At 38.3% G+C, this 22,614-nt stretch overlaps 1 protein-coding gene across 3 annotated transcripts in view; it reads right to left on the bottom strand.

The window, feature by feature from the left end:
• Positions 1-22,614, bottom strand: part of LOC124556546 — a 239,471-nt gene that overhangs the window by 143,400 nt on the left and 73,457 nt on the right. For all 3 annotated transcript variants that reach the window (XM_047130500.1, XM_047130501.1, XM_047130502.1), the window contains 2 exons: positions 11,689-12,054; positions 9,852-10,259 (listed from right to left, as the gene is read on the bottom strand). In XM_047130500.1, coding sequence (XP_046986456.1) covers positions 9,852-10,259; positions 11,689-12,054 — 774 coding nt within the window. The remainder of the gene's footprint in view (positions 1-9,851; positions 10,260-11,688; positions 12,055-22,614) is intronic.

Here is a 22,614-nt window from a genome sequence, read left to right as displayed (position 1 = left end):
ACCCCCTGGGGGGGGGGGGGGGGGGCTGTCAGGGCTGAAATCACACTGAAGGGGCACGGTACAAGACACCAGACCATTGCAGTGAGAAGCTGCACCATCACATGCTATGCACTGGTGTTGCACTGCTTCAGCCTCTACATGACCAGAAGCAGCACCTTTTCATAACAAACTGGGGCGAGTGACAATACAAGCTGGTTGCCTGGAGCTAGCAGCATTCAGTCTCCAGCTGCTACCTGACTTCACACCAGCCAAGGGTCCCATATGGGCCACTTCACATCTACAGCTGCATAATCTATTAACTGCTGCTCTATGGTGCACTGCTTGTCCCAATGCTACCAGCGTTCGAACAGCAGCCATTGAGTGGAAGCCACCTCCTGGATGACCTCATCTGGATGCTGGACATCTCCAAGAGGGCTATGGTTCGCAGTCCACGAACTGACACACCTTGTACCTGACTCACTGCCAGCACTGCTGGTAAATGGCACATACGTGCTTCACTGCCCAAGGAATGCTGACATGGCCACACACACATACACATACACACACACACACACACACACACACACACACACACACACACACACACACAAAGGACACTGACACTGTTACTTCATGGTGGCCACTGGCCTGGCTGGTGTTCACAGACTACCTTGTGTTACACTGAAGTGGGCTCTGCTGGTAGGGGTCAACGCACAAGATTGAGATGCCACAGTCGGTTATTGTATGAGTATCTTGTTAAATGAAGTATGATGATAATACTGCTGCATTTTTGATTCCAAGACCACTAAGGAACTGGTACTAAGCACCCACAGTCCTGCTCACAATCCTGATTCAAGCATCCTGTCACTAGCAATGCAAGCATCCCACATGTAACACTCCGATGAATGCAAGACTTTATAGACTCATTAGTGATACTAGCCAATGAGTAAAGAACAGTAGAAGAAGGTTTTATGCTTCCTTTGAAAGAGTGGGCAAATTTTTGGTGCTTTTATGGTGGGTGCTCCTGTATCCAAGGTAGCAGATGTATTTGGTGTTTCAAGAGGTACAGTATTGAAGCTTTATACCGCATACAGGGAAAGCAGAAAAACATCATCCACTAATAAAGTCACGACACGTACGAATGTGTGTAGATTGTGATGAATAATTATAGGACAAAAGCTGCAAAAGTCACAGCAGAACAGAGTGCCGCACTTTGCGAATTCTGTCAGTACCAAAATACCATGATGGGAGATCCATTTAAGTAGAGCATTGATGGGCGAGCTGGAATTCCCAATTCACTTATCAGTCATGCCAATGTCCACAACAGGAAAATGTGATGCTGAAGCCTTAAAGTCTGGACTATGGAGCAATGGAAGAAAGACATTTGGTTGGATGAATCTTATTTCACACTATTTCCAATTTCTGACCATGTTTATGTCCCAAGAGTGATGCACAGCAGGAGTTTGGTGATGATTTGGGCACAGATATCATGGTATTCTATGGCTACCATGGTTACTCTGCAAGGTTGCCTTACTGCTGAGGATTATATGACGATTTTGGCTACTTAAGTCCATCCCATGATACAATGTTTGTTCCCCAGTGGTGATGCTGTGTTTCAAAACGACAGGGGTCCTATTCATACAGCTCAAATCATCCACGATTGGTTTTGTGAGCATTAGGCTGAACTGTCACATCCTCTCTGGCCACCACCGTCACCAAATCTCAATATTATTGACTTCTTTGTGGTCTACTTTGGGGAGAAGGGTGCATATCGCTGTCCACCCCCGACATTGATACCTAAACTTGCCACTGTTTTGCAGGAAGAAATGTACAGGGTCATTCCATGTCAAATCACCCTGATGGTCTGAGATTTTCATGAAACTTTGTACATTTGATTATACTCATAAGAACTTCTGCAATTTTTATTTGTTCTCTAATTACAATGTTACATACTGCAGTTTTAATAAAGTAATGTTCTACAGGGTGTATACGTGGACAAGGAAAAAAAATTCCCAGATTTTTCCCGGATTTCCCAGTTAACAATACACTTTCTCCCGGGTGACAGTATATTTTCCCTTATCAATTCTTTGAATAGTTATGGATTTATATAAGGATGTACAATTTCCCGGCACAAGACACGTTTTGGAAATATCTTTGATGTGCAGCAACATGTACGCTGCGTATTTTCGTATTACGAAAGTATACATTGGAATTCCACCAAACACCACATGTTACTTTCCGAATCATTGAAATTGACATTTTGATGCGCTTTTGTAAGCCATTCGTAGCTCATGTCACGTGATCTCGCCAGCCGATGACAGCGGATATTCAGAGCACAGGACACGTGATGTAGTCAGCCAACAGCAACATCACTGTTAAGTAGCACGAACACACAAACACGGAAAGTTAATAGTTTAAATTAATATACATAGTGTTGCTACAAGAAAAGAAAAGCTTTCACATATAATATTGGTCTCAAGCTGCAAGAGAAGCTAAGCTTTCACATATACTGTTGATCTTTTTCGCGCGTGTTACACTTTAAGATATATCACACAAATGTGCCAGTAAAATTTTTAATAATGACATAAATGTCTGATCTTCAGGGTTCGAAATTCTTCTAAATGGCTCGTCATCAAAGAGTTGATTTTTAAATGAGAGTCAAATGCTCTGTGATTTAATAAATTCATGCTACATTCCTGCACATAGTTCAACTTACGTAAAAGGATATTTACTTTGAAAGTAACGCTTTTTAAACCACTGCTCGCAATTTTTTCCCGCAACCTGTTAGAAATAGGTTCGTTTCAGCAGTTGCCAGAGAGCGCAGACAACAAGCAACACCGCACTTTGGTAGCTATCATGACATAGGAAACCCGTATGTACATACGTGTAAAACATTGAATGATCATACATTATGTCATAAAAGAAAGAAGACATCAGAGGATACTGCAAGAGCATCGGAATTTCGTGAACCATATAATTAAATGTGCACATTTAAAGTGCATACTTAAAGGGCACATTCGTAAGTACAGATTCCCAATGAAGTAGACCGCGACCTGATATTAAGCTTTTCAGTGTGGTTTTCGGGACGTAAATTTTCTTGGAGCACCAGTACTGTATTATATCATGTTTGGTTCTTTCCTGTGGCATAATGCCATACGAGCATGAAAATGTGCACTTGAAATGCAGCGAACAGTTGAAACTAGCCAGTACTGTGGAATTAAACATTTCGTTTAAGATACATTGACTGCCTCTGCGGAGAAGGTTAACAAAAATTTCTTTAGCAAACAGACAAAAACAACTTCATTGTTCCGTAAGGCGATAATGCTTGACTGTCAGAAAGGTGGAAATAAAATAATTAATCCGTAATTATGTGAATGGGTTTTAATTCACCTGATAGCTCCTGGCCACAGATATCCGTTTTGTTTTCATTTGACGTGAGAGTAAACGAAGGGGAAACAGCAAAATCACTAAATGTAAACACGTGGAGGCTACCCACTATAACTCAGACTGCTCTGTGCATCAGCCCCGGGATCTACGACATATGCAAACTGGGGGGGAAAAAAAAAAAAAAAAAAAAAAAAAAAAAAAAAAAAAAAATATTCAAAATCTGTTCATCTTGTAGTGCACATCTTTCTGAAGAGGAAATGTACGACATATTATTTGGTCTTAAGTATGCCAAAGTGCAGTGCCACGCCTCTTCATAAAGCATTTTTCTACCGCACGTCCAAACTATATTCAGGAGGGTGGAAATTGAAATGTCTTATGGTGCTTCTCCTGCTCCCAGTCGGCCGGTTTGCCAGCCCGCACCTCTTAAAATAGCGGATGTGATTATATGTAATCAAGAGAACAAGAACTCTTCAGAAAATCTGAACTCTTTATTGCCTATTAGTTAATAACTTGCTGTTTTGTGTGACATAAAATTAAATATAGGATATATAAAACCAATACTGACAAGAGATAAGCAAGAAATTACACGTTTCTTCAAACCTTAGCTCCTAGCATTTTTTCTCTCTAATCTTGCTACAGCTTTACATGGCGTGTTTTTCTTTCTGCAAAAGAATCTATTACCTCATCAAAGTTTGTCAAACAGTTTGCTACATGAAAAATCGAAATGATGTTATCTAAGACTGAAAAAGCTGTTAATACAACTAATACCCAAGACTGGTGTGGTTTATTGATCTGATAATGTCTATTTTATCACTGTCTGCTGGATAAAACAAAGTAGGCCTTTTTAATATGGCAGCAATTTTGTAACAGACCAAATAAACGAGACTCTCTTGGCACAAATGGCCATTTTTATAACACGACATAATATAATCCATGAAGTACCAATATCAAATGCCTATTAGGCCTACTACAAGCAAAAAGCTTTATGTTAGGAAACAGTTTCACATTTCATTCATACGCACCAGCTTCTCAAGCATGAGATTGAAAAGTAGTATTACGAAATTTTTATATAAATTTGGAATCATCTTATTCTTCCATAATTTGTGTGATGTACCCATTTCTTCTCCTTCCTCGTTCTAACAAACAATCTTGTCATCACCAATTCTGTAGCTATTGCTGCCACTGTCAAAATTTGTCCGCTAATTAACTTCACTAACCTTGCCAGAATCACAGGTTTAGTTATCCCACGATTATTTTCCGGTTAGGCATTATTACGTGTTCGAACAACATGTTTTCCGTGTTACTTCCACAATAGAACTTCTGCGGCTGCTACCTAGGGACTGTACTACTTGGTCCTTACTAGTGTAGCGATCTGGCCAAAAATTTTCTGTCAAAATTTCATTTCTTGGATACACTGAGAAGATAATACGTAATCTTTCTCACCTGTTATTCCTGTCAGTCGTTTATTTCCATTCTGGTAGTCTGAATCTATGGATTTTGCTAGTAATTATAACAATGCCGATCATTCGCAAACCCAATCAATCACATAAACAGACAGCGATTGGCATTCAACCGTTCGCCTTTACTCCCTCAAGCTTGTGTAGCCCCGTCCCCTTTTGTCTGCGGAAAGTTTATTTCTAGATGGGACGAGGATTTTTCTGACAGACATCACGTACACTATGCATGCATTCATTCAAAAGTCACCTTATGATTCATTCAGAAATCAACTTAAAATGTGTTCAATAATCAACAGGGAAGCGTTTAAAAATCATATGAATAATCGATAGAAAAACGTGCGCTGAATGCTAAGCGCTTTATGAAACAAGTTTTTTTCCTCAAGAATATGAATTAGGCGCCCCCCCCCCCCCCTTCCCCGGTAACATCTAGCTGCTTGCTGCGACTGCTTGCAACAGCCAACAGCCACATTCCTGCGGCCAGAAGCTGGAGAATCTACTACTCAAATGTGACTCAACTGCGCATGCGCATAAGCCCGCGCGTAACTGATAAAACAAATCGAATGTAAACAGTTGCGACTTCACGCTCATTGGAGGCAATTTGTTGTTATGAAGCACTGAAAAGTCTTCCTAAATCCTTTGACACATTTTCAGTTGGCAGACGCTTGCATGAGCACTGTGTGTCGATGTATATGGTGCACTTCCATTGCAATTTAAGTTATTTTTGTTTTTTTTCTCTCGTTTATGGTTTATTGTTGAAGTATTATTGTGCAGTAGCGGGATACAGTAATATCCTTTGTTAGTGTATCGGTTCTTACCAGTCAAATTACAAAAATTTAACTGAAAAAACTACAACAATGAAAAATTCCCGGAATTCTAAAATTATCCTGGGTTTTTCCCGGTTTTCTCCCGGATGAAAAAATTCCCGGGTTTTTCCCGGATCTCCCGGTTGTCCCGGGTCGTATACACCCTGTTCTAGTAATTTGGCTCTGCAAGGATATCCAAGCAAAATTTTACTTCTTTACAAAAATTTTTATAACTCAGGCTTTTCTGAAGCTTTTGACTTGGATTTTTTCAGAAATTAAGAGAGGCGTCCAGTTAACAGATGGTTCAAATGGCTCTGAACATTATGGGACTTAACATCTGAGGTCATCAGTCCCCTAGAACTTAGAACCACTTAAACCTAACTAACCTAAGGACATCATACACATCCATGCCCGAGGCAGGATTTGAACCTGCGACCGTAGCAGTCGCACGGTTCCAGGGAAGCGCCTAGAACCGCTAGGCCACCGCGGCCGGGAGTTAACAGATACACAATGATTTAATTAGTAAAGTTACAAAGGAAATTGTAAAAAAATATTAATGTATGTTACTTTTCAATTTCTGGACAAATTAAACAGGTGTTGAAAAATGTATGTATCACATTTCTCCAGTGTGCTGGGAACCTAGTTTCGGTCTTAAATAATTCCCAGGATTGTATGTTTTGTAATAAAATAAAAATATTAATGGGGTTTCTATGAATCAACACACAAATAGATCTGAAATCAAAAAACTATTTACAGCAATCAAAGAAGGGTCAAACTTCAAGTATGTTCATCCAGGCCTGACACCCACTGCCCTATATTTTCATGCAACTTTTTCAACAGTTAGATTTGCCACAGTAATAAGCAGTGTAAAATCACTTCCATATAGTTTATGGCAGAAAAATAAAAATGGTAAATTTTCAAAAAGCATACATAAATACTGTGGCTGAAGCTTTCCAGTTTGGTTGCATTACTTGGGAGGGGGAGTAGCTTGGCTTACTTTTCCATCACTGTCAGATTTTTCCAGATACTAGAAAAAGAATGTATCTTCATGGGAAAGAATATTTAGTAACTCTGACTTCTGGGAACATAGAAAATCAACTTGACCTATTATAGCTCAAACAGTGATTTATTAAATATGCAAAATACTTTCGGACAAAGCTGTTATCAAGACTTTTTATTGATAATCAAATATGATAAACGAAAGACAGCACGAGTTTTTACAGACATGGGATTTTAATTTATGTCTAAAAGTTATTCATATCATTGTTCAGAAGGTCATTTAAAATACATTATGTAGACATATAAGCTTTAGTACGTGTTTCACATTTTGTTAAAATTATAAAAGTAGAGAGCCAAAACTTATAATTTTAATTGAAGAATCTGCATTACTAATATTTATCTTTATTTATGGGTATCAAATGAGCACATTTAAACAACAATTATTCTATGTTGACAAATGTATAAATTTAAAATATACATGTTCAGCAGTGAAGATATTTTGAGTTTTCAATTGAAAGTTGAAACACCATCTCTATTTTTAATCCACTGTGACAAACTGGATTTTGTTAACATCATATCTTTTTGATTAAAGTAATACGTTCTTCCTAATGTGGTTGACTCTGGTACACCAGCAGTACATAAAATGTCTTCCAAAGACACAAGAGTCTTCCTTCTCACCCAGAATGAGTCCAAGGGGGGTGGAAAAAGATTATTTCAGCATCTCGTCCATCATATAGCTTCCTGATAAAAGCAAAGTACTATCTGTCATCATAAACGGCTGCTATAAAAGAGTTGTTGAGGAAGGATGAGTGTCCATTGAGAGACAGTTTCATTGAATGAGAAAATCAAGGAAGGCTTTACAGAACAAGTTATTCTTGTAAGTTCTAATGAACAACAGGAAAGTGGTTAGAAACTGTCAAAATTCCTGGTACCAGGTATTGTGTGGGTTGCCAAAAATCTCTTCTCTAAGCTCTTGTGTAGGTTATCTGCATTGATTTTCTCTAGCAAGTGGGAAAAAATAAAAATAAATTAAAAAGTCAATATTAGCCTTGAAAAAACTATGAAAACCAAATGTTGTTAGTATTTGTATATAGTCCTCTGAGGACTATCTTCTCTCATCATATGTTTTACTGACCCTCCCAATGTGTTCACACAAGTTTTTGAGGCTCTTTCTATTTTGATATAGTGCAGTGCATTCTTCAATGAATTAATGCAGTTTCTTGACTCGCGGGTAGTATTTAGTCAAAAACTCAACCATTTCTTTCAGAGCAGCATTTTCAAATCCTACATCATGCTCCATATCATCACCTGTGAACCAATAGTTTACTATTACTAATTTATTTTCCTCATTTATCACATCACCACAAAGAGTATGGATCGCACAGCCATTTCTTGTCCAGTGGTGACTCTGAATTTTCTTCTACCTTCCAAACTTCACAGAAGAGGACTGCTACTTCTGCAAGGTTCGCAGAAGAGCATCTGTGAAGTTTGGAAGGTAGGAGCAGAGGTACTGACGGAACTGAAGCTGTGAGGATGGGTTGTGAGTCATGCTTGGGTAACTCAGATGGTAGTGTGTATGCCTGTGAACGGCAAAGGTCCCAAGTTTAAGTCTCAATCCAGCACACAGTTTTAATCTGCCAGGAAGTTTCAATTGACCAGATGTCCATTTCTGTTTTCAATTTCTTCTCCTGTTGAACCACATACTCATTAACGTCAAATATTGCATTTTTCTCTCTTCTTTGACCAAGAGAGAGGTGCTTAAGTTGAAACTTTATTTTTTTCCCCAGATGATCTTACACTAGCCCCTTTCTCTTTCATTAACTCTACCACTGCATCAAAATCTTTGGCTTTCTTAACAATTTCATCATCCATTTTATCCTCCCTACTATCAGAAATTTTAACACTGTAATCTAATGCCTGGTAATCTTTTTTTCCAAAACGTGGTTCACTTTTTCAACCTTCCATTTGCCACCTAACATCTTGCTGTGATTTGGGATGGAATGAAGTTTGAAGAGAGAGCATCCCAAATCATCTCAAATTTTATTTGCATCCTCAATACCTTTAAGTTTTAGTCTCATAAAATGTCACCTCCGGGTCACCTGCTTCACTTTCATTTGTCACTGATTTCAGCTTTTTGTTTACAAATCTTACAAAACATATTCCACAGTTTTTTGCTTGAGTTCTACACAGTTTCTCTTAGCACTTAATGATTTAGACAAAGCCAAGATTATTGACATCAAGAATTTTTTAACACTGTGTGTGTGTGTGTGTGTGTGTGTGTGTGTGTGAGAGAGAGAGAGAGAGAGAGAGAGAGAGAGAGAGAGAGAGAGAGAGGGTAACTTAGCAGCATGGACAAGAAACTACCAGATTATGAGAGGGAACACAAGGATTTGCTTCACTGTTACAAAAATCTGTCAACATTTGAAATATTTTCCGTCTTTGCACATTAGCAGATTGTGACACCGTACTGCAAAAATATGAAGAAATAAAGAGAAAATGTCACAATTATGTAAGTAGTGTTTAAGGATAAAGAGTGATGAAGTAGACATCAGACTAAAGAAACCTTACTATGCAGGACAGTGGTAACGATACCTGCACAAATAGTAATGGTGTTAAGATTGATGCTGCAGTGTGTGAACACAAAGTGAAAACCTGTACCTTCACAGTCAACAGCAACAGAAAGAATCACTACACCACAAAAGTATCAGAATGCATTGAAGTTTGTAGCATATGTTACAGTTCTTAATGCAAGGACTTTCAGTTACCAATTTTTGAAGTTCAAAGAAAGTGTGTTTAAAGCAGTATCTAAACAAACCACTTCCAGACTTCTATTAAATCACAAAAAAATGGCTCTCACTACTTTATGGATAACTGTGATGAGAAAGATAATAAAACTATAATAAAAACACATCCCTTCAACAGAAAATAAGAATAGCAGTAGTCAGTGCCAACAAAATTGGCTACGCTTTAAGACCTTATAGCTCTGAGTCCCAGTTATTATTCTATTAGACAGTAATCAAAAGTGTGAAAAATTAAACTAAGAGTTCGAGAAGAACAAGTTTCACAATATGTGTTATATATATTTCAATTCACCTCCCTCTTCCCCACAAGCTAACAACAAAACACAGAAAGGATGTGAGTGCATTTACTTCTAAAACTATTCAAGAGGAAGTTTCTGACAGAAATATACCATCCTAGCTGATACTACCATCAAAGTGATACTCACTTTCAACGTCATCTGGCTGAAAAGAGTTGCTCAAATGTACATCAACAGTCATATCCTCAAACGTAGCCACAGACGTTTGGTTGTCTCCATCTGATGTGTCTGCTGACATTAACTTCTCATCACAGATAATACCGCCATCATTTGCATCCATATCTCCATTTTCCCTCTTAGTTTCAATGTCAAGAGTTCCAGTTCGTAATGGTGTGTGCCTGCTGTCCATTACAAGTCTTTCAGTAACATTCCAGTTCTTCATCAAGTATTCACAATGTGAATCTTGACTTTTATTGTCATCTAAAGATTTTTCCGGTCTTCCTGTCACAAATTCCTGCATTTGGGTTTCAGATTGTTGTAATGAAGATTCTGGAGTAATCTCTCCTGACAATTCAATGTCACTTACCAACTCAAAACCTGTAAATACAAACACAAAAATAAGAATTATTTAATACACGCAATTAATCTCAGCAAACTGAATGCAAGAATAGTCAAAAATGACAATTCTAAATTATAAAGAAACACAATAAGTATGTACTTTTCATCTGAGAAGTCAGACTATGAATCTATCTACACTAATCAATCGCTAGTATCCAAGCATTTGTGTACAGTGAATAAATTTGTATCTGCATCTCTTACATTTCACCTCTACATCTACATCCATACTCCGCAAGCCACCTGACAGTGTGTGGCGGATGGTACTTTGAGTACCTCTATCGGTTCTCCCTTCTATTCCTGTCTCGTATTGTTCGTGGAACTTGCTATGGTGTGACTGTGTGACTGAAGGTAAGGGAGCAACCAGAGACATGCTATGTATGATTATTTTTTCACTTCTTGCTAATGAACCATTCTAGATGTGAAATACTCCTCCAGTTACACTAGATTTTTAACTACGCAACATCAACATTGTGTAAGTAATACCTCATAGGTGTCTTAGGATTTAGGCTATTACAAAAATTTAACCAACATGTTGCAGAATCAGTTAATTCCAAAATGTTTGGTAATGAGAAAAATGCCAAGTTGCACTACGGATTCCAGTCCACGTTAAACTGGCTGTGTAGGGGCAGAGGAATACCTCCAGTTGGATGTATTTTTCAATTTTTTCTCCTGTTTTCTTATGTATTATTATTATTATTATTATTATTAATCATCATCATCATCGTATCATACTCACCATCACCATCACTGTCATCCACCATAGCAATCCTGCCTGGATCTTTTAGTATCATTGGTGGTAGCACACCCCCCCACCCCCCCCCACGCCCCCCTCCCGATGGATCTCTCAAACAACTGTCGTCTCTTCGATTCACACAGGGTGTTCCTGAATGAATCGTCAATATTCGAGGATATAACAGCAATGCTCATTAGAAGCAAAATAAAGTCTAGTAAACATGAGCTCTTAAATGCATACCTTGAGAGCTATGAGAACTTGTTCACTAGAGGAGATGTTTGACAGTAACAAAGATGAACACATCGTTATAGCTTTTAAGGTATGCTCTTTAGAGCCAGTGTTTACTGGACTTTTTTGCTTCAAATCCATGAATACTGATCATTTCTCCTGGGAGACATCATCCCTGCTTTAAGACGTTATTTCTGCAGGGGCCAAGCCATTATTCAATTGGACAGTAAACAACAAGTAGGTAATATTATATTGAGAAATTCAACAAAAGATGTAGTGCAACATATGTTAAGACATATGACAGTACTGTTTTCCCTTCTGCCACAAGCTAAAGAGAACAGCATGGCAAAGAAGTGTATGCAGTTGCTTTCAAAGCTATGCAAGATGAAACTTCTGACAATAATATACTAACTGAGCTGGTACTAGGATCAGCAACATGATACTCACTTTCAGAAACATCTGGCAGAAAGGAGTTTGTTGAGTGAACATCAGCAGACATTTGGTTGTCTCCATCTGATCTGTCTGCTGACATCAGACAGGTCATATTTGTGCCCATATGTCCATTTTCACTCCCATTTTCAGTGTCAACATATTTAGTTTGTAGTGAAGCATGCCTGCTGCCCACTACACATCTTTCAGTAACGCTGCAGTTCTTCATCAAGTTTTCACAAAACAAATTTTGACTATTATCCTCATCCAAAGATTGTTCTAGTTTTCCTGGAACAAACTCCCGCAATTGGGTTTTTGATTGATGTACTGAGGATGTTGAAGTAATCTCTTCCGACAATTCAGTGTCACTTAATAACTGAAGATCTGGAAAAAAGAATTATATGATACACACATTCAATCTGAGGAAGAAAAGGTCAAATAGTAAAGTATATGGGTTGACAATTATAAATAAGCAAAACAAAAATGTACTTTCCATCTGGAATCAGACTGTCAATCTATACACACTAATCAATCACAATTGTTCATGACACCATGTACAGACAATAAATTTGCACCTTCATATCACCGATATCTCATTCCATGGTATTAAACAAGACACAAGGAGAGTTAATACGTGGTAAGATGGTCGAGGGCATCGGACACTGAATTCTCAAGCTGTTTAAGTGGACGTCACTTCCAACAGAAGTGACAAAATCAACCATACATGTCAGAACTTAATGGACCTTAATAGATATGTGAAATACCTTTGAGCATGGCATAATATGTGAACTAGAAAATGCCTCATAAAACTTATGACTCAAATACAAAACCTACTGAACATCTAGCCCTGCATATTGTCTATCCCCACTTGAGACATTTAGGATGTTAATATGTGGTGCTACAAACTCACAACATACTGTATTTATTCGATTATAAGACAAGGTGTTTTCCCAAATTCATCATTCAAAAGTTATAGGGTCGTCTTATATTTGCAGATGAAACTATAGCCGCTGAGGTCATCATTTTTATGTTGTTTAATTGAGTGATATAGGAGTTGTCTTATGTTTACAGACGAAGCTTTGGCTATTTAAGACACATGATGATTTATTTCATAGAATTTGGAAGGGTAGGTACAGCAAACGATACTTGAGAACCAACAGTCCTGATACACTGAAGTGCTGGATACACTACTGACCTTGCTCAAACAATCACGTTACATTTGACTCGCGCACATTAATGCGAGGGGGACACCAGAAACTACGAACTAGCTACCACAATAATCTACACTCTGCTTGACATATGATAGTTTTGTGAAAAATGAGAGGACACATCATTAAATACTACCATGTTGTTGCATTTGAACAGGTTTGCAACAAAAGTTCAGATACATGAATCAATACCGTGTATAAACATTTATGGTGCTTTGTAAGTAAAGGTAACGCTGAAAGGAGAAAATGTCCTTCAAAAAACACTGCTCGATTCTGAATGCAAAACAATATTTTATTTGGTAATGAGATATTCTAATAATTTACCAAGTGGGTTGCAAATGGGAATTCAGCCGCTGTTCACATAATCAAATACCTAATAAAAACATTAACACCTTTCAAGCAGCTTCAGAACAAGATGGTGACATTCAGATGAAACAAGAAAGAAAGTGAATCCAGGATGAAATGTCTAAAAAATGAAATAAATCATTTTACATTGATTGCAATTGTTATTGCGAGAATGAATTACAGCAGGAAAGAAGGGGGCGTGTGTCAGCTGCTGGTTCTGCACAGCCAATGAGAGAGAAGCTGGCAGATAATATGTTTGGAAGCAAGAAACATTGTAACATTCTTACATCAGTATTAAAGTGAAATTCTGATATGTATTCAGCAAATAGCAGCTGCGCTCTCAGGTCTCACCGTAACCGTAACCTCAGAAATCTTATCACATTCTGAAGAAACAGCCAAATATTTTTGACAATGAAGAAATAAATTTCACAACTGTGCTATTAGGATGCTTGTGATTATTAAAAATGGTGATACCACAAATTACAGGCTTAGTAAGCGAGAAAGGTAGTGAGGACAAAAAATTAATGTAAGCCATTCCTTCATTTCTCCTTGTACAGGGTGTTACAAAAAGGTACGGCCAAACTTCCAGGAAACATTCCTCACACACAAAGAAAGAAAATATGTTATGTGGACATGTGTCCGGAAATGCTTACTTCCCATGTTAGAGCTCATTTTATTACTTCTCTTCAAACAACATTAATCATGGAATAGAAACACACAGCAACAGAACGTACCAACGTGACTTCAAACACTTTGTTACAGGAAATGTTCAAAATGTCCTCCGTTAGCGAGGATACATGCATCCACCCTCCGTCGCATGGAATCCCTGATGCGCTGATGCAGCCGTGGAGAATGGCGTATTGTATCACAGCCGTCCACAATACGAGCATGAAGAGTCTCTACATTTGGTACCGGGGTTGTGTAGACAAGGGCTTTCAAATGCCCCCATAAATAAAAGTCAAGAGGGTTGAGGTCAGGAGAGCGTGGAGGCCATGAAATTGGTCCGCCTCTACCAACCCACTGGTCACCGAATCTGTTGTTGAGAAGCGTACGAACACTTCGACTGAAATGTGCAGGAGCTCCATCGTGCACGAACCACATGATGTCTCGTACTTGTAAAGGCACATGTTCTAGCAGCACAGGTAGAGTATCCCGTATGAAATCATGATAACGTGCTCCATTGAGCGTAGGTGGACAAAACTAAAATGAGATCTAACTTGGATATTAAGCGTTTCCGGACACATGTCCACATAACATCTTTTCTTTATTTGTGTGTGAGGAATGTTTCCTGAAAGTTTGGCCGTACCTTTTTGTAACACCCTGTATTTTCCGAATGTATACAGTCAATAAATGGCATAAGTTTAGAACAGGTATAATGCTAACATTTTTGGCAGTTTGTAATCTTGATTAGTAGGAATATGCTAAAAATAAACTTTTCTCAAGGAGCCTCTTAAAAAAGGGGGGGGGGGGGGGGGTTGTCTTAGACTCGAGTAAACACGGTAATACTGGATTCACTATAGCACCCCTTACTGTGGATTGGGCCACCCACATTCAAAGCATTAACTTTTCCAATTGCTAAATACGTGCCCTCTGCAGCACGGCAATGGCCCAGACAATGTTGTCAGCGTGAGAGTGTCCGATGGATGTTCAATTGGACTTTGGTCTTGGGAGCAAGCAGGTCTGTCTAAATGTGAGGTTTCCTTATCTTGTAGATGATTCATACTTTCTTACTATCCATTATCTTGATTAAATAGTTAGATGTTGCTTTCCATATCACCACAGAGCAATTATAGAGGCATTCACACATTTTAATACAAGTACTATCACCTGGAGATTGCACTGGACTAAGAAGGGAAACATTTCTTCAAATGCCCTGTTATTCTTGCAGGTGACTAGTTGAGATGGTATACACACTAGACTACAATTGCAATGGTCTGGAATGCGATTCCTAGTTGTCCTTCAGACCATTTCCATCAATGTTGCTAGCAACTTTAGAAATGATTTGCGTAAGTGAAAATTTCTAGTTGCAGCTTGCGAGTTCAAGAGCCAAGAGGAATGTACGAACATGATACTTCCAAAATATACATGCAATAACTATGCAACGCAGTATGAAACACAGAATGCAGGTTTACCTTCTTTTTGTAATGTTCACAGGCCTCTCCACCACCACCACCACCACCACCACCACCACCACCACCACCACCACAGTTATCATCATCTTCTTTCCTTTCTCAGACCTTAGGTCTGGTTAAAAATAGAAAGTGACGCGGACCTTGATCAAGCGTGACTTCCTTTTAACTGTACGGTATATGTTACATTGCATTTGGGAACTTTCGGGTAATTGAACATGTATCAATAATTACAGATTTCTGTAGTTGTATATATAAGTTTGGATGTAGCTGCATTGCATTGATGTACTGGTGGATATTGTGTGGTATGACTCCTGTAGTTTATAGTATAACTGGTATAATGTCAACTTTATCCTGATGCCACATGTCCTTGACTTCCTCAGCCAGTTGGGTGTATTTTTCAATTTTTTATCCTGTTTTCTTCTGTATATTTGTTGTATTGGGTATGGCTATTTCGATTAGTTGTGTTAATTTCTTCTTTTTATTGGCGAGTATGATGTCAGTTTTGTTATGTGGTATTGTTTTATCTGTTATAATGGTTCTGTTCCAGCATAATTTATATTCATCATTCTCCAGTACATTTTGTGGTGCATACTTGTATGTGGGAACATGTTGTTTTATTAGTTTATGTTTTATGGCAAGTTGTTGATGTATTATTTTTGCTACATTGTCACATCTTCTGGGGTATTCTGTATTTGCTAGTATTGTACATCCGCTTGTGATGTGATCTACAGTTTCTATTTGTTGTTTGCAAAGTCTGCATTTATCTGTTGAGGTATTGGGATCTTTAATAATATGCTTGCTGTAATATCTGGTGTTTATTGTTTGATCCTGTATTGCAATCATGAATCCTTCTGTCTCACTGTATATATTGCCTTTTCTTAGCCATGTGTTGGATGCGTCTTGATCGATGTGTGGCTGTGTTAGATGATACGGGTGCTTGCCATGTAGTTTTTTCCTTTTCCAATTTACTTTCTTCGTATCTGTTGACGTTACGTGATCTAAAGGGTTGTAGAAGTGGTTATGAAATTGCAGTGGTGTAGTCGATGTATTTATATGAGTGATTGCTCTGTGTATTTTGCTAGTTTCTGCTTGGTCTAGAAAGAGTTTTCTTAAATTGTCTACCTGTCCATAATGTAGGTTTTTTATGTCGATAAATCCCCTTCCTCCTTTCTTTCTGCTTAATGTGAATCTTTCTGTTGCTGAATGTATGTGATGTATTCTATATTTGTGGCATTGTGATCGTGTAAGTGTATTGAGTGCTTCTAGGTCTGTGTTACTCCATTTCACTACTCCAAATGAGTAGGTAAATATTGGTATAGCATAAGTATTTATAGTTTTTGTCTTGTTTCTTGCTGTCAATTCTGTTTTCAGTATTTTTATTAGTCTTTGTCTATATTCTTCTTTTAGTTCTTCTTTAATATTTGTATTACCTATTCCTATTTTTTGTCTGTATCCTAGATATTTATAGGCATCTGTTTTTTCCATCACTTCTATGCAGTCGCTGTGGTTATCCAATATGTAATAATCTTGTTTAGTGTGTTTTCCCTTGACTATGCTATTTTTCTTACATTTGTCTGTTCCAAAATTCATATTTAAATCATTGCTGAATACTTCTGTTATCTTTAGTAATTGGTTGAGTTGTTGATTTGTTGCTGCCAGTAGTTTTAGATCATCCATGTATAGCAAATGTGTGATTTTGTGTTGGTATGTTCCAGTAATATTATATCCATAATTTGTATAATTTAGCACGTTGGATAGTGGGTTCAGAGCAAGGCAGAACCAGAAAGGACTTAATGAGTCTCCTTGGTATACACCACGCTTAATCTGTATTGGCTGTGATGTGATATTATTTGAATTTGTTTGGATATTGAGTGTGGTTTTCCAATTTTTCATTACTATGTTTAGGAACTGTATCAATTTAGGATCTACTTTGTATGTTTCCAATATTTGTAGTAACCATGGGTGGGGTACACTACCAAAAGCTTTTTGGTAATCAATGTATGCATAGTGTATCAACCTTTGTTTAGTTTTAGCTTGATATGTCACCTCTGCATCTATTATCAGTTGCTCTTTACATCCTCGTGCTCCTTTGCAGCAGCCTTTTTGTTCTTAATTTATAATTTTGTTCTGTGTTGTATGTGTCATTAATTTCTGTGTAATGACTGAAGTTAATATTTTGTATACTGTTGGTAGGCATGTTATGGGGCGATATTTTGCTGGGTTTGCTGTGTCTTCTTGATCTTTAGGTTTCAGATAAGTTATTCCTTGTGTAAGTGTATCAGGGACTGTGTATGGGTCTGCAATGTAACTGTTAAATAATTTATATTTAAAAACAAAGATGATGTGACTTACCATACGAAAGCGCTGGCAGGTCGATAGAAACACAAACAGACACATACATACACACAAAATTCAAGCTTTCGCAACAAACTGTTGCCTCATCAGGAAAGAGGGAAGGAGAGCGAAAGACGAAAGGAAGTGGGTTTTAAGGGAGAGGGTAAGGAGTCATTCCAATCCCGGGAGCGGAAAGACTTACCTTAGGGGGAAAAAAGGACGGGTATACACTCGCACACACACACACACACACACACACACACACTCGCACACTCGCACACACACACACACACACACACACACACACATATCCATCCACACATATACAGACACAAGCAGACATATCTTGTGTCTGTATATGTGTGTGTGTGCGCGAGTGTATATCCGTCCTTTTTTCCCCCTAAGGTAAGTCTTTCCGCTCCCGGGATTGGAATGACTCCTTACCCTCTCCCTTAAAACCCACTTCCTTTCGTCTTTCCCTCTCCTTCCCTCTTTCCTGATGAGGCAACAGTTTGTTGCGAAAGCTTGAATTTTGTGTGTATGTATGTGTCTGTGTTTCTATCGACCTGCCAGCGCTTTCGTATGGTAAGTCACATCATCTTTGTTTTTAAACATATTTTTCCCGCGTGGAATGTTTCCCTCTATTATATTGTTAAATAATTTAGTTAGATGTGAATGTGTTGAGGTAAACGTCTTTAGCCAGAAATTTGCTATTTTACCTTTTCCAGGGGCTTTCCAATTGTGCGTAGAATTAATTGCTCAGGTGATTTCATGTTGCAAAGTTATCACTTCCGGCATTTGTGGTATCACCTTGTATGTGTCTGTTTCTGCTTGTATCCACCGTGCATGCCTGTTATGTTGTACCGGGTTTGACCATATGTTGCTCCAGAAGTGTTCCATGTCTGTTATGTTTGGTGGGTTGTCTATTTTAATGTGTATGTTATCTATTGTCTGATAAAATTTCTTTTGGTTTGTGTTGAATGTATGGTTTTGTTTCCTTCTATTTTCACTTTATTATTATTATTATTATTATTATTATTATTAATAGCCAGCCAGCAGCTCTTAGTAGAAGAATGGTGGGGAATATCATGTTCACCACATACATACACGAATGACCGTGCTTCAGGTAAGCAACAGTTTTAAGGACTTCCTTCGATAGCTAAGAATATGAGGTGGCTTCAGAAAGAAACCCGGTTGTTGCACGGGCAATGAAGCTAAAGGTATAGCCTTTTTAATTAAGTGAGTGCCAATTAGAATGCAGCGGGATAGCTGACCGATGCATGGCCAGAGCGGAGGTAGCGTGTCGAGTGCCGAAGGGATATGATAAGAGCCGAGTCGGGTGCAATAGGCCAACACAGTGACTTGCAAGAACGTGAAGGCAGAAGGATACAGAAAAGCCAGGGGTAGCTCAAAACATGATGCAGCATCCACAGACGGACACCCCTTGGGGATGGAGAAGGTGTACTGTTCCAATCAGAGGCTACCAAAGGGTAAAAAAGTAGTTCCTTTAAAAATCTTTAGAGCAGAGGGCCAGAGTAAAATCTGCAGAAGAGTGTAAATCAAAAGTGTATATGCGCATAAAGCAACAGGAAGAGTATAGGGTAAAATGTGTCTGTTTTAAGGGAAAAGATGGTGGCTAATTTCACAAGCAGTTTAGTGGGGGAGAAGGGCGCACATCACACCATTGTTGATGACTAGCGGTTCGACCGCAGAGCAGTATGGATGGCCGGCAGTTGCACTCTCACATGATTACAAACTAAGCTTTGCTTTTTGGCTAAATCTGAATAAGACCGTGACAAAGTAACATTTGCATAGATGGTGAAGTTATTTTGACTGTAGATGAATGTTTATCTTAATATGTGGCAATTACTGAGGCACAGACACAAATAGTTAAATGAGCAAAGCTAATTGTGTGCAACAACACAATAGTCCTTTAACACAGTAAGTTCAAAGTCCACTGCTGTGCTAACTTCTGCTGTTGCAATTTTTTTTTTCTTGCCAGTGATAATTATGACCAATTAGTTATAATCACGCTTATTTTTATGTGGGATATCAAGTGTAAGTAAAGAACGAGTTCCGTGGCATTCGGTAATACAGTAGCCTGGCCTTGTGCATCAAAAGACCCATGTGGCAGCTGAGTGAATTATATTAATTCAATCACAATTGGGGTTAGCCTGATTGAGACAATAGCCAAATGCGGTCAGTATCCTACAGTGGTATTAAATCCACTTAGAGGGGCATATCCGTCTGCCCACTATCTGGCTGGATTCTGGCATGCAAACTACGATTTTGCAATTTGTTTATAATAAATAGTATCAAAGGATTTTGAGCCAACATGTCTCTAGAATATAATTGCTTTTATCAGAGCTATGTTGCATTATTTTGTAGCACCAGAATTATTCTCCAAAACCTTAGTTCTACATATTTGCTAAGTCCAGAATCCACAAGGTGCCGAATAACATAAGAGGCGGAACTGCAGGTAAGGGCAGGTAAGATTACAGGTCAAAAAAGTGTGGAAGCTGACTACGCTTCTGCCACGCAAGTCCGGTGAGCTGTTTTGCATTATTTTGTAGCACCAGAATTCCTCTCCAAAACCTTAGTTCTACGTATTCACTAAACCCAGAATCCACACAGCGCAGGTAAGTCACAAAGAGGACCTGCCACACACCTGTGAAAATCTACCAGTTACCGTACCAGACAGTCCAAGGGGTCCAGTACGTTATAAGTTAGGGTTTGTCATTCCATAGAGGGGATGTTACAAGGCGGTATATCAGCCTAGGGTATGTTAAAACTGTAGAGAGACTGTACATACATTACCTTATTTGATTTCCAATGCGTGAATTCAAATGTCTCTTTCTCAACTTCTTCAGTTATTTTCTTGAGCACATGAGTTGGCCCTCACTTCTGCCTGCAAACAGAATCTTGAAGGGTTTCAACATGGCATCAATCACAGTCTGTCATTATTGCTTTGGTACGCAACTGGCAATAATATCTAGTATTTTGTTACAGGACCACAGGCTAGTTACACAAAAAACATTGTGTCAGGCTGACACTGTGCTGAAACCACAAGGAAGTACATTATGCACCAATTTCCTTATCAGCAATAATTACACAGGCCAACGAATTTTTTTTAACAACTTTTTTTACTTTGATAGCTGATCTTTATAGATTTTTATGAGCTGAATGCAAATCTAGCCTTCGTTTTTTTTGTAACCCCCCCCCCTCCCCTCCCCCTTAAATAAAAAAAAAATTAGAAAATTCTTGTGTCGTTTTTTCTACGATGAGTTGATTGCTGAACTTCTCGGTGAAGTGACCAACAGTAGTCCCACATCATTTGGTGTTCCAGCGGCCTTGGTAGCGTTTTTCCATCACTTTAATGTCCTGGTGAAAACACTCTCCTTGCTCCTCATTAACATATCCCATATTGTCTGGGAAGTAATCAAGGTGACTGTTCAAAAGGTGAACTTTCAGGCTCATTAAACATCTTAAAGTTTTAAACTTCTTTAACATTGTAGCTATAATAGAAACATATTCTGGGTCTTTTTCATGTCCTAAGAACTTTGCAACAACTTGCTTGAATGATACCCATGCTCCTTTCTCATTTAAGGTCATTGTATCCACAAACTTAACATCAAACATTAATTTTCTAATGTCAGGTCCAACAAAGATGCCTTCTTTTAGTTTAGCTTCTGAAAGCTGTGGAAACTTTTGGCAGCAATACTTAAAAAATGGGTTATCTTTGGGCAAAGCCTTTACACACTGTTTCAGTAGGCCTAACTTTATATGTAGAGGTGAAAGGAGTACGTTTTTTGGATCTACAAGGTTTTTGCATAGAATGTTCTTCTCACCTGGTTTTAAAGACTCTCCCACAGGCAAGTTCTTTCTGCACCAGTGTTGATCCCTAGCCCAACTGTCTCATGCACACAAGAAACATGGAAATTTGGTAAAGCCACCGTGCTGATCAAGGAGCTTGCATTTCACTTTTAGATCGCCACATATAATCCAACCATGAACAGAATAGCCTTTTTTATTTAGCACTATTTTTAGGTTTTCATAGCTTTCTTTCATATGTATAGAACGTCCAACAAGTTACCATTGTGTAATAAAACAGCCTTTAAACTAGTTTTGGATGAGTCAATAAACAGCCTCCAGTCATCCTTCATGTATTCAATACCAAACTCATTCATCACCTTCTTGTTGAAAAAACTTGGAAAATTGCTGTGCTCTCTTTCTATACATGTATATGCTGGTTCCAACTGCCAATAAGTTCCTCTCTTTTAATCTAGAGCCAAGCAATTCAGCTTTTTCTTTTGTTAAGCCCAGATCCCTAACCAAATCGTTAAGCTCGGTCTACGTAAACAATTTGGGCTCTGGACTTTCTGTATTACAATGGAATTCATCATCATCTGGTTCATCTAAATCACATTCTACATCAGAAAATACTTCTGTTGGACTAGAATTTAAATCATCTGGTGGTTCAGGAACTGGCAAGTCTACACCATGTCCTACTGGTCGGATGGCAGACGGAAGGTTAGAGTAGCTTGTTACTTTCTTGCTTTTTCAGTTATGACCAGTAATATCAATACTGCAAAAGTAGCAATCATTGGAATGATTTCCTGGCTCCCTCTATATCATAAGAACAGCAAATCCAAAGGCTTTTTTCTCCTTTTTTGGGTCATTTTCTCATATCTTCAACATACACATCACATACTTTATGTGGTGCCCAAGATTTATCTTGATCACTAAGTTTAGATCCAAAGTATGATAGGTAAACCTTTTTCACAAAGTCTGTAATGTTTATTTGGTGTTTTTTAATCACAAATTCACCACAAATATAACACAAACTGTCAGCAGAGTTTTTACAACCACAATTAGACATTGTACTGAGCACATGTACAGGAAATGGGAAAGTGAGGTTGGGTTGA

This window comes from Schistocerca americana, chromosome X, assembly GCF_021461395.2.
Source record: "Schistocerca americana isolate TAMUIC-IGC-003095 chromosome X, iqSchAmer2.1, whole genome shotgun sequence".
Classification (NCBI taxonomy): Eukaryota; Metazoa; Arthropoda; class Insecta; order Orthoptera; family Acrididae; genus Schistocerca; species Schistocerca americana.
Note: the sequence above shows the minus strand (reverse complement) of the source record. Positions and strands in the feature narration are given on the sequence as shown.